Here is a 14,069-nt window from a genome sequence, read left to right on the forward strand (position 1 = left end):
TTATTATTATTTTATTATTATTTTTAGATAACTTTGAATTGAGACAGGTGACCTAAAGAGACATTTACATGACAATAACAAGTGAGTTATATTTTCTAACATGTACTCCAGCGATTTAGTGCTCCCCCTCACACGGAAAAAAAAATTATATTACTTGCTTTGCTACGAAGGTTCACAGAGCACTGGCTTGGTTTCACTTTGAAAGTCACACCCGGAAGTGCTTATGTTAAGTCACGCTTGCTTGACGTTGTCCAGACGCGCTCTTTCACAGCCGCAAAGTGCGCTGCTGACCGCGCAGAGGCAGAGCGAGTGCCCCGAGAGGAGCAGAGGAGGTCCCCGGCTCTAGGACGCGTCTGTGTTTGAGTCTGTGGCTCTGAAGCAGTCTGCTGCTCCACCTGCTCTCTCATGACAGCTGCGCATCCAGTTTTTGGGTGTGACAAACATCTTGCGTGCGCGTGTGTCAGATTTGGGCATTTTCCCAGGCGGAGTGGAGGCGCGGATGACTTGACTTTCTCCTATTATCATCACTCCTCCCGCTGATGTGTTTTGGACGTCTTCTTAGTGGTTTGGCCGTCCAGACCAGATGTTGTGGACACATGCGCGCACGCACCGGGCTGCAGCTGCGGACGTCCAGTGATTTATTTGCTGATGCTGGTCAGGAGCTGAAGTTGAAGTCTTGCTCTTGAAGGCGTGAGCTCCAAATGCATTCGCTCCTGGGCCGGGAGAAGAAAGAAGTAGAAGCCGGGCTTGGGATCGATCTGGGTCTGTCTCCGGGCTTTCTGCCCCAAGCTGCCACCATGTTCAGCTGTGTGGGCTGCTTCTGGGTGCTCCTCTCCTCCGCTCTGGTCGCCGTCTGCAGTTTCAGTTTCATATCTCCTGCCTGGATTGTTAAGGACCAGCTGAGGAACAGTCACCCTCACCACCACCACCACCACCACAACAACAAGGACTCCGTGAGCTTCGGCTTACTGTGGCACTGCTCGGAGTCTCTGGATCACATGTATCAATGTTACACCTTCGGGGGACTGGGCAAATTCGCAGAGATCCCCTCCAGCTCCTGGCAGGTAGTTCACCACACACACCCATGTCCGTCACATGTGGATGGGTGGGAGCATGTGGGTGCATCAGAGGATCCAGGAAAGAGTGGATAGCAGGGCAGAAATAATGAAAAAATCCGAGCATCATTCAGCCTTCACAACCTTATTCAAGCCTAATTAGTGCCCTAAATCAGGAAAATTACACCTGATTCCAGAAAATGACTCTTGATTGGAGACATTTAATCAAACAAGTTGATTATGCATCCATAACAAATCATTTACCTTTCAAAGTTTAACTTAAAGTACTTTAAATGTAACTATCTACTCATTCAGGAGCTATTATTCCATGTGTCTACAGAACTTCATTTGATTTTTCTGAAATTCTGGTGGCAGATGATGAAGGCGGCAGTGACAGCGCTCCAGCTCAGGGTTCACTGACGCCTCGTGATGAAACCCAGCAGTCGGCCACAGACATGCTGGACGCGCCACATGTGTCACAGTAAACTGAGTGACACCACCACATAATTACACGCTCCTTCCTGAGCCCGTTTTCACCAGAACACTTCAGGGGAATGATGCAGTGCGCTTCAGTCAGAAGAAGTGATTCATTGATCTGGGGGTGTTTCAGACAGAGCAGCATCTGCAGCACAGCGTGGCAGACACACACCGAAGCTGCGAAAGGGGCGCCAGGGTGGTCGGCTGATCAGCTCCCCACCAGCAGGAAGTTCAAATTCATCTCCTCGTCAAGATGAACCTGGTTAGCAAATGTGCTGTTTTAAGGCCACACTGCACTCCCCACCACATGTGGTGTCAACATCTGTGCAATTATATCTGACAACAAACAGCCCAACTAATGGGAGTGTGTGTGGGGCCTTGACTTTAGGAAGGTTTGACAGCTTTGCTGCAGGTTGTCACTGAGCTTGTGGGTAATGGAGTCTGTAAGCTTGTTAGAGCAGAAACAATTGGCCTTGTTCGAGGACTTGTATCTGGGACGCTTACTGTTCATGTTCAAGTTGTGGGATAATTCAATTCGTTACTAGAGGCAGGCTGTTTGGACCCCCCAGTCCTAAAAATCTTTAAAGAAAAACCCCTGCTACACTAAACCAGCCACCTCTGGTGTTATGATTTATGTATGAAGGGGAATTAGCATTTGAAAGGGAGATATTAATAAGTGGCTGCGTGTGATTGTAGCGGAAGTATCTGCAGAGGGGGAAGAGAGCCTGGTTTGTTTCCACAGGTGAGACAGACAGAAACACAGAGCATGATGGGATCTCTGCAGGTGTAGATCATCTCATTTCCGTTCAGACATCAACTGCTGCGTGTCCTTTACTGAACCAAAGCGTGGCACACTGCGTTCAAGGCTCATCTGGATAAAATCAGCAGCCCACTTATCAGAGAGTCAATTAGCAGCTCCTCCTCCCAGTTATGAGCTTCTCTTCCATGAGTTAGTGAGTGTGAGGCTGATGGAGCGGCTTCTACACGTGTTATTACGGCGGTGAACCCGAGCGCGCCGTCCTGCTCCCACAGCCATTAATAAAGGTGAAGGGGCCATTAAGTTTTCATCAGAGCCACTTTATTACTCCACCACTCCTCACTGATGTGCACGTCGTTTTGCTGATGCCCTCCATTTTCAACTTGTCAACAGCCTGCTTGCAGAAACACAAACCTGCACAGTGCACGCAGCGTGTGCTCAGGCAACAATACTGTACACAGAGGAGTGTGGGCTGCAGCAAACACACACACACACACACACACACACACACACACACACAGACACATGCCTCAGCAGCCATCAGTACCACTCTGTGTTTGTGCTAGTAAAAGAAGACAACTATCAGTGTATATTGAGCTCTGTGGTGTCCATCAGAGTGGAAGAGTGTCCTCTTGGCTCACTCTGAAAAGACAAGCAGAGCCCTGCAAATGCTGTGTGAGTGAAACCGAGGAGGAAGAGGAGGATGAGGATGAGGATGAGGAGGAGGAGGCTCCCCGAGAGGCTGGCCTACTTGTGCTGTAGTTTCGGTGGGCTTTTCTCTGTTGTCGCTTCATGTTGTCGAAAGCTTTTACTTGGAGCGTGCTGCCATCCTGGGCTGCTGGCGTTCAGGAGCTCACAGCAGAGATGTGGGCTGTCGCCAGGCTGGCAGGGCTGCTGCCTCCATTTAGCCGTACACACACACACACACACACACACACACACACACACACACACACACACACACACACACACACTCACAGACAGACAAACCCCTGTGAGACCTAAGAGAGGGTACCAAACAAACATGGCTTATGCTCGATCATGCCATATGGGATGGACTGTCGAGATGGGAAAGGTTCCCAATTTCCGTCATCTGACAAATGAAGATGGTTGAGTTTTTCATTACCTCCCTTTTCCATTAATCTTACTTTTTGTTTACTTTTTTCTTTACTTCCTTTTGTTTATTCATTTATCTTTTCTTCTCCTGACAAAGTGTGTTGGTAGGTGGGGGATGAAGGGTGTTGTTTTATGCTGGTGTACCATTTGTTCTTATTGGGCTGCTAAATGACATTCTCAGCGTCTATTTGTCTGTTCTAAGATGCAGAAAAAATGTGCATTGATAATTTAACACTATAGCCAGGAAGTCTGACTTTAATTACTTTGAATGACAGACTTTGGCTGATGGACAGCATCTGTATTTGTTTGACGTTTCCATATTATCACATGAAATGTATCTGAAAAAAATCTCCCAGTCGTAATCATGACTTGGATGTTAACGTGAATGCTTTTCACAACTTGGTCTTTATCGTAAATCTGCATTATCTATGATCCACAAAAGTGTTTTTCAGTTGATCAGTGCAGCACCACCCAGCACACATTAAACTCATTGCAACAGCAAAGCTATTGATGTCTCCTCTGCGTTGTGGTTTTCCACATAAATTATTCCCTGTATTACTTCTGCTTGTTTCTGCCGGGTCGTGTGACTTTCCACCAGGGCGGGTGCAGAGTGGTGGTAGTGTGCGAGCATGCTTGTGTGCAAGCACACATTAGCGTACATGTGTGTGTGCAGAAGTCCGTGGAAGTGTGAAAGCGCGTGTGCCGCGGTGGTGGCTGCCAGGTCAAACGTGTCAGAGGAGGAGGTGTACTGCGAGCTGCTGCTAGGTACAGTGTGAACAAGGAAGAGGGCGCCTGCCAGAAAATATTTTCACCTTAACTTGTTAACAGCTTGTGTGCTTCCAGCTGCTTCACAGCACTAAACACTGGAGCTGGATTAGCTCGGCCTCTGTTGTAACCAGCCAGCAGCTCACACATGTGTGTGCAGGACGGGGTGTGCCGTCTCTGTGGTGGCACGTGTGTTCGGGGTTGTCATACAGTACATGACTAGTGAATGTCAAGGTCGTCTTGTAGCCTAAATGAGTTGTGGCTGAGCTCCAGGAACACTGATTGGAAAATGTGAGAGTTCGTCCTGATCTTTTGTCTGTCAGTGCAGAAAATGGCAGCATGACAAGACAGAGATTCTGGGCTGTGGAAAAGGGATGTGACTGGCTTCCATTGAAATCCTCTGACATGAGAGAGCAAACAGTCGGCCCATGTTGTCTTCCCCGTGTGCCAGGAAGATGAATTATAGACGTTACAGGACATGTTTTGCCATGCCTAATTGCATGCTACCTATGAAGAACACTTCCTGGTGCATAAAGCCTGCTAGATGCTCTAAATGTCATTTCACCACTCAGTGAGTCAGAACTACTTTTAAATAGATACATACCTCATTTAATTAGATTCACTGAGGATTCCTTTGTCTGGCAGCCTTTGTCTTTGCCATAATTCATTAATGTCAATATCCACAGCGGTTTCACTGTAAAAAATGTTAACAGGAAAAAGTTTGATTGGCAGCACCAACTATTTTCAGAGTATTGTCTCTGTGTGTAATGTTATTTTACATGAAAATCAGTCTCAAGTGGTGACAAATAGTAAAATGATTTGAAAGCATCTTAAATGTCAGGATGTAATCTGTATTTCACACTTAACCACATTAGATAGAGAAATATTATACCGTCAGGACCAAAAGCAGGTTGCATATTCACTGCTTGTGTTGTGCTGTCTGCAGTGTAATAAACCAAAAATGATGAAGGCTTCAGTTTATCTGCAAAATAAACAAAAATAATATTATTCAGAGACTGGAAGTAAGTTCCAAGGATAATTTTTTTTCCTTGTCAATTACTATTAGAAGTATTTATGATTAGAATAACATTTTAGTAACTATTTGATCTTCGCTCAAGTTACATTCATTTGCTAACACGTCTGCAGTTTGAAGTCTGTTTTTAAATTCTTTGATTTGATCTTCAAGCTAATGGACTTCACTGAAGTTCAATAGAGTTGAAATCACACTTAAAAGCGTCAGAAAGCTGACAGTTGTCAAGATACTGATCTGATTTTGATCTCTTTTGTGTCATTTGTAATTAGTTTAGGGACTGTAGGAAAAGTATTAGGGAAGCCAGAAAGGGGCAGGGTATTGTTTAACCCATATGAATGCAGATAATTAAAAAAAAAAAAAAAGCTAATTAAAAGCCAAATTGTCGTCTGTCCATAGCCGATGGGTTCCAAGATTGAATTTCAGCGAATGCGTTCTGCCTTTTTTGCTCTCCATACAGACTGAATGTAAGCAAAGCCCGCTCAGACGTGATTGGTCAATACTACTCTGGCTACAGAAACCAGACCGCACCAAAATCTTGTCCTTTGCCTACAGATGCTACTTTCATATGCAGATGTTTATAGACATTAGGGTTTTATGAATGTGTACATTGGTGACGGCAGCAGTGGCCCCATTAAGAGAGAATAAGAGTTTTAAAAAATTGCACCAATTTAACACTGTTCCATTATTCTGACATACTGATGAGTGGGTTTATTTTTCTAAGTCAAGAGAAGGGTTCAAAGAAAACATGACTGACCCAGGGGAGGGCTGTGCTTATTTATGCCTTATGAAACAGGCTCAGACCCCCCCCTCACCACCCCAGTAACTTTGCTGCAGTCTCTTAAAAGAATCTAGTTTGAAGACTTTCTTCTTAGCCTTTTGAAATCACCCAACAGTGTTCAAGCCACTCACTAATATTTACTTTTAGCATATTTTCACAGAGCTACATTTTAACCCAATTTATTAGTAGTTCAATTCAGAGACATTTGTCAACTGAAATATCCTCTCCTTTTGTAACAGCTACTATGATGAGTATGACTATGATTGATTGATTTGTCATCTATTTTGATAATGGATAATTGTTTTGAGTCATTTTTTAAAATTCTTTGGGTTTTTCACAGTTGGTCGGACAAAATAAGACAGTTGAAGATGTTACCTTGGGCTTTGGGACCTGGTGATGTACATTTTTAACCATTTTCTAGCATTTTATAAAACAAATAACTAATGGACAATTAAGAAAATTCCCTGTATTAAAAAAAATCTGCAGATTAATAGAGAAAGGAAAGGCAGTTTGATGAAGTTTTCTGACTTAAATTGGCAGCACTGAGATGAGTCCAGTCGTTGTGGATATTTCTTCTTACCAGACATGACATGTGGCCTCCCAAGCAGAACGTGGACTTGGTCCAGCGTGTTTGCTGCCTAATAACAGAATGACAGACAAGGGCTGGCCTTTATCTCTCTGAACAACACCAGGGAGAAATGAAGGGTCTGTGCTCTGAGCTCTGGCTGCGGGGGCCACACATATATTCCCAAGGGAGTCAATGTATTTCCTGCCACTTACTGGCAAATTCACCGGCTCAACAAACTAACAGAGGGCTGAGAACTCTCCACTGAACTGAGAGCCGTCATTTCGTCCTTGATGCAGACTCGAGTTGCTTCTTAGATTTACTGTTGCAGTAAAGCTTCTCTCTCTCCTCTTATAGCCTCTCTCCTTTAATGCTAATGGGGAATGGTGAAAGCCATTTGTGTGGAAGTGTGTCTGCCTGTTATAAATGATGTTATGGGGTCTAATGCACATGTTGTATTCCTGCTTCTCCCTGGGGAGTCGACTGCCCAGTTTGCATGAGACAAAAAGGCGGACTTGTCTGCCAGCTTTCTCTTGCCGACCTCATTCTGTTTAGTGCTTCATGTACAGTGCTTTACACAGAGGCACGTTCAGCACACACGCAAGTATGATTAGACAACTCATCCACACACACACACTTTTACACAAATGATGAAAGGTCTTAAGTGAGATGAAAAGAGAGTGATGCAGATGCACACACACAAAAAGCCTCTCTAACCCATCAGAATGTGATCAAAAGAGACACTGATGTGATGTACAGCGGCTGTCCATGTCAGCACTGATGCAGTAATTAAGGGTTCAGGAGAAAATGCCGCAGGACGTTAGATGAGAAGAGAAAGAAGAAGACTCAGTGAGTTATTTCATTCAAAATTGTCCCCTTGTTATCCACCAAAACCCTCAGCTACAGCAGACTGTCAGTGCCAAAAGAAGGCCATACCCACTCAGAACTAGCAACCGCCCCCATCTGCAGCACAAAGCAGCCCTCACCTATACGCACACTCAGTAATAAAGGGAAGTCTGTTTCCTTTCAGCCAATGCCATGAAAGTTTTGACCCCTGTAATGTTTGCAGCCACCAGCTCCAATTCATTTCCCGCTCCGCACAACCTGACCTTCAGCCCAACCTCTTGCTGTCCGTGCACTTACCTGTGAGCGGGGGGAGAGAAAAGAGCAAAGAGCACAGCATGGACGAGAGGGGGGAGTCAGAAAGGGAAGGTCAGGAGTCGTGCTTTACCACCTTCTCTTCCACAGGGTTGTTGTTTAGGCAGCCGGCTTCGAGCAGAGCCGCACGCCATCTTCCTGCTGGTGGCGGAGCACTCGGCTGCTGCTTTATGAGACAAACATATCCTTGGCCCCAGACTCAGCCTAATATAAATTAGTTGGTATTTTTGCTGTCTGTTCACCTTAACATGCACCCCGTACATAAATAGACACGTTGCAAAAGCTACAGTGTAGAGCAGGAGAGGGTGCTGGGACTGGAGAGAGAGATAGATGTTTGGTCCTTTGACAGCAAGTGTTGCGTGAAATGTGGTGTGCTGACTTATTATCATACAGCGCATGTTAACTTCAAGGCCGCTGTCTGACTGGTGACAAAATTAATGGAAGGCAGTGTGTACACAGAGGAGCATTTTACAATGATAGATTTGGGGATGAATGGGCCATTTGGATGTCATCCTGATTCTCATGTTTCCTCCCTCACAAGCAACAATTTACCGTATCTTTTCCTCTTGTTTGAACTAAAGACCATTCTAAACCTACAGTATGTTTACTGATGTGTAATGCAATGTGACTACAGTATCTGCTGGAATGGGTTAGCAGTGTATAATGGTGGCCTGATATGTCAGACTGAGTTGTCTGCGTCTGGTATGGTATGAGTCTGTAGAACTTGTCAGTGCTCTGCTGACAACTAGCACCGTCATGCTGGTGGCTCTGCATTTATTACGCCATTAACTACATAGTACATAGATACTATACGTAAGTGCTCATCTTATTTGAAAGCACAGCATGAGTTTTCACACTGATTTTCCACCTTCTAGGCATCTACTGTTTCCAATAGGGCAGCACTCAATGAAAATCAGTGCACAGAGACCTGAGACTTGCTTGAGAAAGGTAATTCAGCACAGTTGAATATTATGCACCTTTATTTATTTATTTATGAAACAAGGATGATTGTGTGGAAATACACTTGCAAGCAGGGACTGCTTTCAAAGTCGATGCCTTCAAGGATGCTCTGACACATTGAGACCTCCAAATTGGCTGCTGCTAAGAGGCATTTTTTTTCTAAAAGAAACAACCAAATTTACACAATTCATTTCAGTACATTCATCTTGTACTGTTTGTCCTCTGGAGTTAAATTCATGACAGTGCTCAGTGCCTCACTGCCGTTCATTTTGTAATCTCACTCTAGAGTCTTGCATGGTGTGGAGTGTCCTTGAACACCACAACAGGTACGTTTATTTGCCCATCTCAGGAAAATTACAACTCTTTGCAAGCTGATTTTCATTCTGTTTCGAGGAGAATAGAAAACAATGGCTGCCTGGAAGGTAGGAAATCAATTTAAAAGGCTTTGGAAAATGATTGGAAGAAATGTTAAGAATGATGATTTGTAGTTCATTCAATACGATTGACTCCAGTGACCACACAGCTTTGCTTTGAGGTTATTTGCACAGTTTGTAGCTGCAAGGTTTCATCAGCATCATTGCACAGACACAGTTCACAGTCAAATATCCAACAATGTTTCAACCAGGAGAGACTTATATCACTGAAGGCTGAAGAGTGATCAAGAGGATTTATTAACAAATGCAAGGTAGAGATTAGATCCCATCACAATGACATGTATGAGGAGGTAAAGACGTATGACATGATGAGATATTCCCCAATAGAGTCTGAACACTGGTGATGAGGTGTGACGACTAAGCTGAGAACTGAATGATGAAGAGCAGGCCTCTGATGAGTCCAGTGGAAGGACAGTGGAAGTAACTGCAAACTGGAAATTGGAGGTGAACTGGATGGAGGAAGGTCGCAGTGATTTGCCTGAAATGACGGCTGGCAGGACAGAGAGAGAGGCACAGTTTTAAGCTTTGACAGCGATGAGATGACTGGTTCATGGGAGTTTAAGCAAGTATTTGAGTGGCTTAAGCTCAAGGGTGAAAAATGCCCACAGTCAGCTGATGAATTAGAAGTGGGAAGAGTGAGTGAACATAGGAGTGATCATGGTTAGAGACGTCCTGGTTGACCTTAACAGCATGGTCCTTTAAACTCATTTATAGTTGTGTTATTGTTGCTATTAAGGTAGTATTTGGGGTTTCTACAGAGCCTAAAAATAGTGCAATAATTTCTTTCAAGCAAGTTTTTTTCAACAGACACGCACAAGGAGCATGATGAGAGTCATCATCTTGCTCAAGGACACTTTGACACTTGGACCGCATGTGGCGCAGACTGAACCACCAGCGCCACAATAATGAGCCAGTGTGCTACATCTATCCACTAAATTCTCAGAAAACTTTCGCATTAATGTTTTTTGTTTTAGTGGCCACTTCTGCTCCGCCCTGAGGTAGGTGGACAGGCGGTCAAGACGTCAGGGCTTCATGCGGGAGAGGAATTGAAGGTGCAGAAGAACAGCTGTCCAGATGATGGATAGAACAGGTGGCTTAGCGAGAGATGAGGATGAGGAGTAAGAGGAGGAGGAGGAGGAGAGGGAGGGGGTGACATGTTGATCTGCATTTTATACCCATCTAGGTGAAGTAGGGAGGAAACCAGTCCGTCTGAGGAGGAGGAGGATTTATGATCTCATCAGCTTTGATGGATGGATGCTACCTGCTGTGTGTGATCATTTTCTGCTGCTTTTAATGTCTGATATTCGATGCGGTCACAGCAGCGGGCACAGCTCAACAACAACACTCTGTGACGAAAGCCACCAATGGTCAAAAACGTGATGTACTCTACCAGCAGACAGGAAACGTTTAGCAGACAGGAAACGTTTCTTCAAATATTGGCTGGATTCCCAGCAGCAGCAAAACGTGTCGACGCCACGTGCGTTTATCTCTCTTATGAATTATACTCTTTGCTTTGGTGATATTTAAGAGCCTCTGATCAGCAGTTCCCAGGTAGACACAGTGAGCCGCCTGACTGATAGGAGAGGGGGAGAAATGGGGCAGCATAAGCGAGCACTGTTTTTGAGCGCGCTGAGTCAGCGGGCTCTGGGAGGCCGCCATCCATTTGTTAAGCAGCCTGTCACTTCCACTGCCTTCACCGTGGATCCGGCGGGTAGTTTATGTATTGATTTAACAGGGAGCCTTTCTCCATTTTTTAGCATAAATGATGGCTCACTTGGCTGGATGCACTGAGGCCGCTTGCAGCCGTGTGAGCTGGCCTCCATCAGCAGTCAAAGCACAGGGGTTGCAGGTGAAAGAGCTCAGGGCAGCCGGAGCTTAAATACAGTAAATCCACCTCCACTTCGCATCTTAAAGCCAACAATCTGTAGAGGCAGAGATACCAGTGAGAGCTTTTCAAGAGGAGATGCTTGTTTGATGGAATCAACTATATTTTTGTGATATTCCACTGTGTCTGGATATAGTTTTACTGCTCCACTTTTTTGCCTCTCACAAATCCTGCAACATCAAAACACAAAGCTCCTGGGATCCAGCCAAGCTCCCAAACATAACTTCTCCGTTGGATCCCGGAGCGAGTCGTGCAGCTTCAGAGAAGAAAATCCGCAAGTCCCATGTGTGCATAGATTTATTCAGCGCTACATAAAGGGGAACGTCATGGAACTGCTTTGAAGTATTGTACTCTTATAAGCTCTCAGACAATTTAGACATGTCAGACATTAAAAAATTAGCCGTTGGTTGGGGCCCAAATTGCCAGCGCTCCCCTCAAATGTTTAGTTTTTGGGCCAGAAAACGTCTGCTGGCGTGCAGCAGGGAGTTGCAGCCTCTAATCAGATTTTCTGATCTTTCTGTGGGGAGCTGAATATCTTACTAGCAGAGGCAAAGACTTTCCTCCTCTCCCACTGCAACTATGTAGGAAAACAGCTTTCAGACATTTATGACAACTCACTTTTATATTCTTTTATGTATTGAAGTAGCGTTCCCTCTCTAACTTGAAATAAAGTAACTTTTATTTTCATCTGTCTCAAGCCTTGATCTTCAGCTTCACAGAACAATATGCTGCAGATTTGTATTATTTAATTTGTGTAAATGGACAACAAAATGGATTATTACAATCTAATACTCTTGGTTTAGTTGTTACAAGCACCCATTTTCTCCTCTAAAATCAGTTTAGAGGGAAAAATATTCCTCACTAAGAAGTTAATTTCCTGCTCTGCTACAGTGAAGACTTTGACGCTGCTGCGCTAATGTGCAGCTCCACAGAGAGAACTGAATGAAAAGAAAAGATGAATATGGCAGCACCCAGTAGGGTAAAGGCAGACGTATAATAAAGTAATTCAGATGCAAGTCATGTTGTGCGTCAGCGTAACATCTTAGATTAAAATCTAGATTTTCAATTTTATGAGTTTGTTTGTGTTCATAAATGTAATCTAAAGCCAGAAGAGCACGATTCCTGCATCTTATGTTTATTCCCATTAGTGAGTCAGTAAGCAATGACTTTAATAAAAACAGTAGCTCCTAGCTGACCATTAGTCCTGTAAAATTCCCTTTATACTCTTAGTGGAATGAGTGGAATCGTGCTTTTTGAACCATTCAAATTATTTTTGTTTATACAGTAATTTAAACACTGAAGTAAAAGAAAAAACAATCAATGTCTGAACACAAGCCGGACTCATTGTTTATCAGTGTTCGCTCAGCAAGACACAGTGATTAACATAAGTGACCTTAATTACTGACCTGCTGTGTAATGATCAACTGTCATCGTGCAAGATGAGGCAGCTCAGCAGCGTGTTGTTGTCCACTTACATCATTTTCTTCCCGCGCCTGTAGAGGCCAGACTCTGGGCTCCTTAACATGCAACAGATGCTCTGTCTGCCACGAGGATGATGCTTCATCAGACTGATGCAACTGTGATCCAGACCTGGTAACACTCTTTATTTATTAGCCCTGCGGAGATCTACTTTGTTCTTGATGTGTGTGATGAAGGTTCCTGACTTATTTAACAGAGCACTGCTTCATCCAGAGATACAACCATAGAGATGGAGTTTGACTCAAAAAAATAAAAGATATTAATTAGGTTATAAGGAACTTTTCTAAATATTGCTCTGTAGTGGCCGCATGTGCATTGGGAGGGGTCAGGAGGTTTTGCTGTAATCCGAGTGTAATATGGACCAGTCTGAGTTGCTGATGAAATGAAGCAGAGTGGTGGAGGCAGATATAGTAGCATTTCCAGTTGCCATAGTACAGTTTGCATGCATTATGAAATGTGCACTTGGGACCAGCGGTAGTGCAGATCATGCATAAATGCAAGAGCAGGCTGTGTGAGTTTTTTAAGGGTGTGAGTGTGTGAGAGCTGAAGGACGGCTTCCGCTGATGCCCACACGCTCTCTTCAACCTCTCTATGACAGGTGGAGGAGGCTGGGCCACGTGGACGCCCCTCAACTCCTCTACCGGTTTGAATTTAGCCAAATACAAACTGCTTTTTTAAAGTGGGTGGAGGTCTGTGTTTCCAATAAAATAAATCTGCAAGAACCATAAATATTACATCCAAATTCTGAAAAAAAAAATCTAGAGTGAATTAGCTCTTTTTTTCTGTCATGTGGGAATAGTCAGCCGGTTCAAACTGGATTCACTTCAGAAGATGTTGTCTCTACAGAACACTGATTAAATCAATGTAACACACTTTTTGGACTAATTCATCTTCTATCTCTTTAACTCATCTCTGTATTTTTAATGGTGATATAGTTTATTAGTCCCAACATCTCTGCAATGTAATTAATGAATGTGATTGCGAAAAGGGCCTGTTTGCTTTTTTCTGGGAGGTAGATGACAGGATAGATATCACTCCCACGTCTGTGACGCCGTTGCCAGCAGCTAGTTAGCTTAGCTTAGCACAAAGACTGGAAAGGGGCAACAGCTACCTGGCCCTGTCCAAAAGTAACAGATCGATTGATACATATTGATAGAGATATACGTATAGGTATAGGTAACTCTGTGGTAGTTACACCAACAGATCATATTGGTCTCACTGCATTCGCTAATCTAAAATCATGAATATCATTTTTGCTCATAGTGTAACTGAGTTGAGTTTAGACTGTATATGGGGTTCACTCTAATACGTCTTGGTCATAATTGAGCTACCTGTGAGGGTTGGGATTAAGGACTGCTTGTTCTGACAGTCCCGATTCGGTGCAAGAGCTGCATTCAGTTTACATTACAGGATGTCAAAGTGACAGCTTCCATGTGTATTTAACTTTTCTCCTCAGTCCTGGCAGTTTGAGTAGGTGGGTTGATGTGTTTTATTATTAAGACTTGAGTCATACTTTTTTTTTTTAACTTACAAACAGGACTAAGTGAGCTTCAGAGTGGGTAAACACTACTATTAGCTGGATAAGATGTCTACAGATGGAGCCTCAC

General features: G+C 43.9%; 1 protein-coding gene across 1 annotated transcript in view; it reads left to right on the plus strand.

Annotated features, from left to right (window-relative positions):
• The first annotated feature begins 701 nt into the window (after positions 1-701).
• LOC139213560 (LHFPL tetraspan subfamily member 7 protein) overlaps positions 702-14,069 on the plus strand; it is an 87,540-nt gene continuing 74,172 nt past the window's right edge. Inside the window, exon 1 of the mRNA XM_070844291.1 lies at positions 702-1,064. Within this exon, the coding sequence (XP_070700392.1) occupies positions 702-1,064 (363 nt within the window). The remainder of the gene's footprint in view (positions 1,065-14,069) is intronic.

The sequence above is a fragment of the Pempheris klunzingeri genome, chromosome 14 (assembly GCF_042242105.1).
Source record: "Pempheris klunzingeri isolate RE-2024b chromosome 14, fPemKlu1.hap1, whole genome shotgun sequence".
NCBI lineage: Eukaryota > Metazoa > Chordata > Actinopteri > Acropomatiformes > Pempheridae > Pempheris > Pempheris klunzingeri.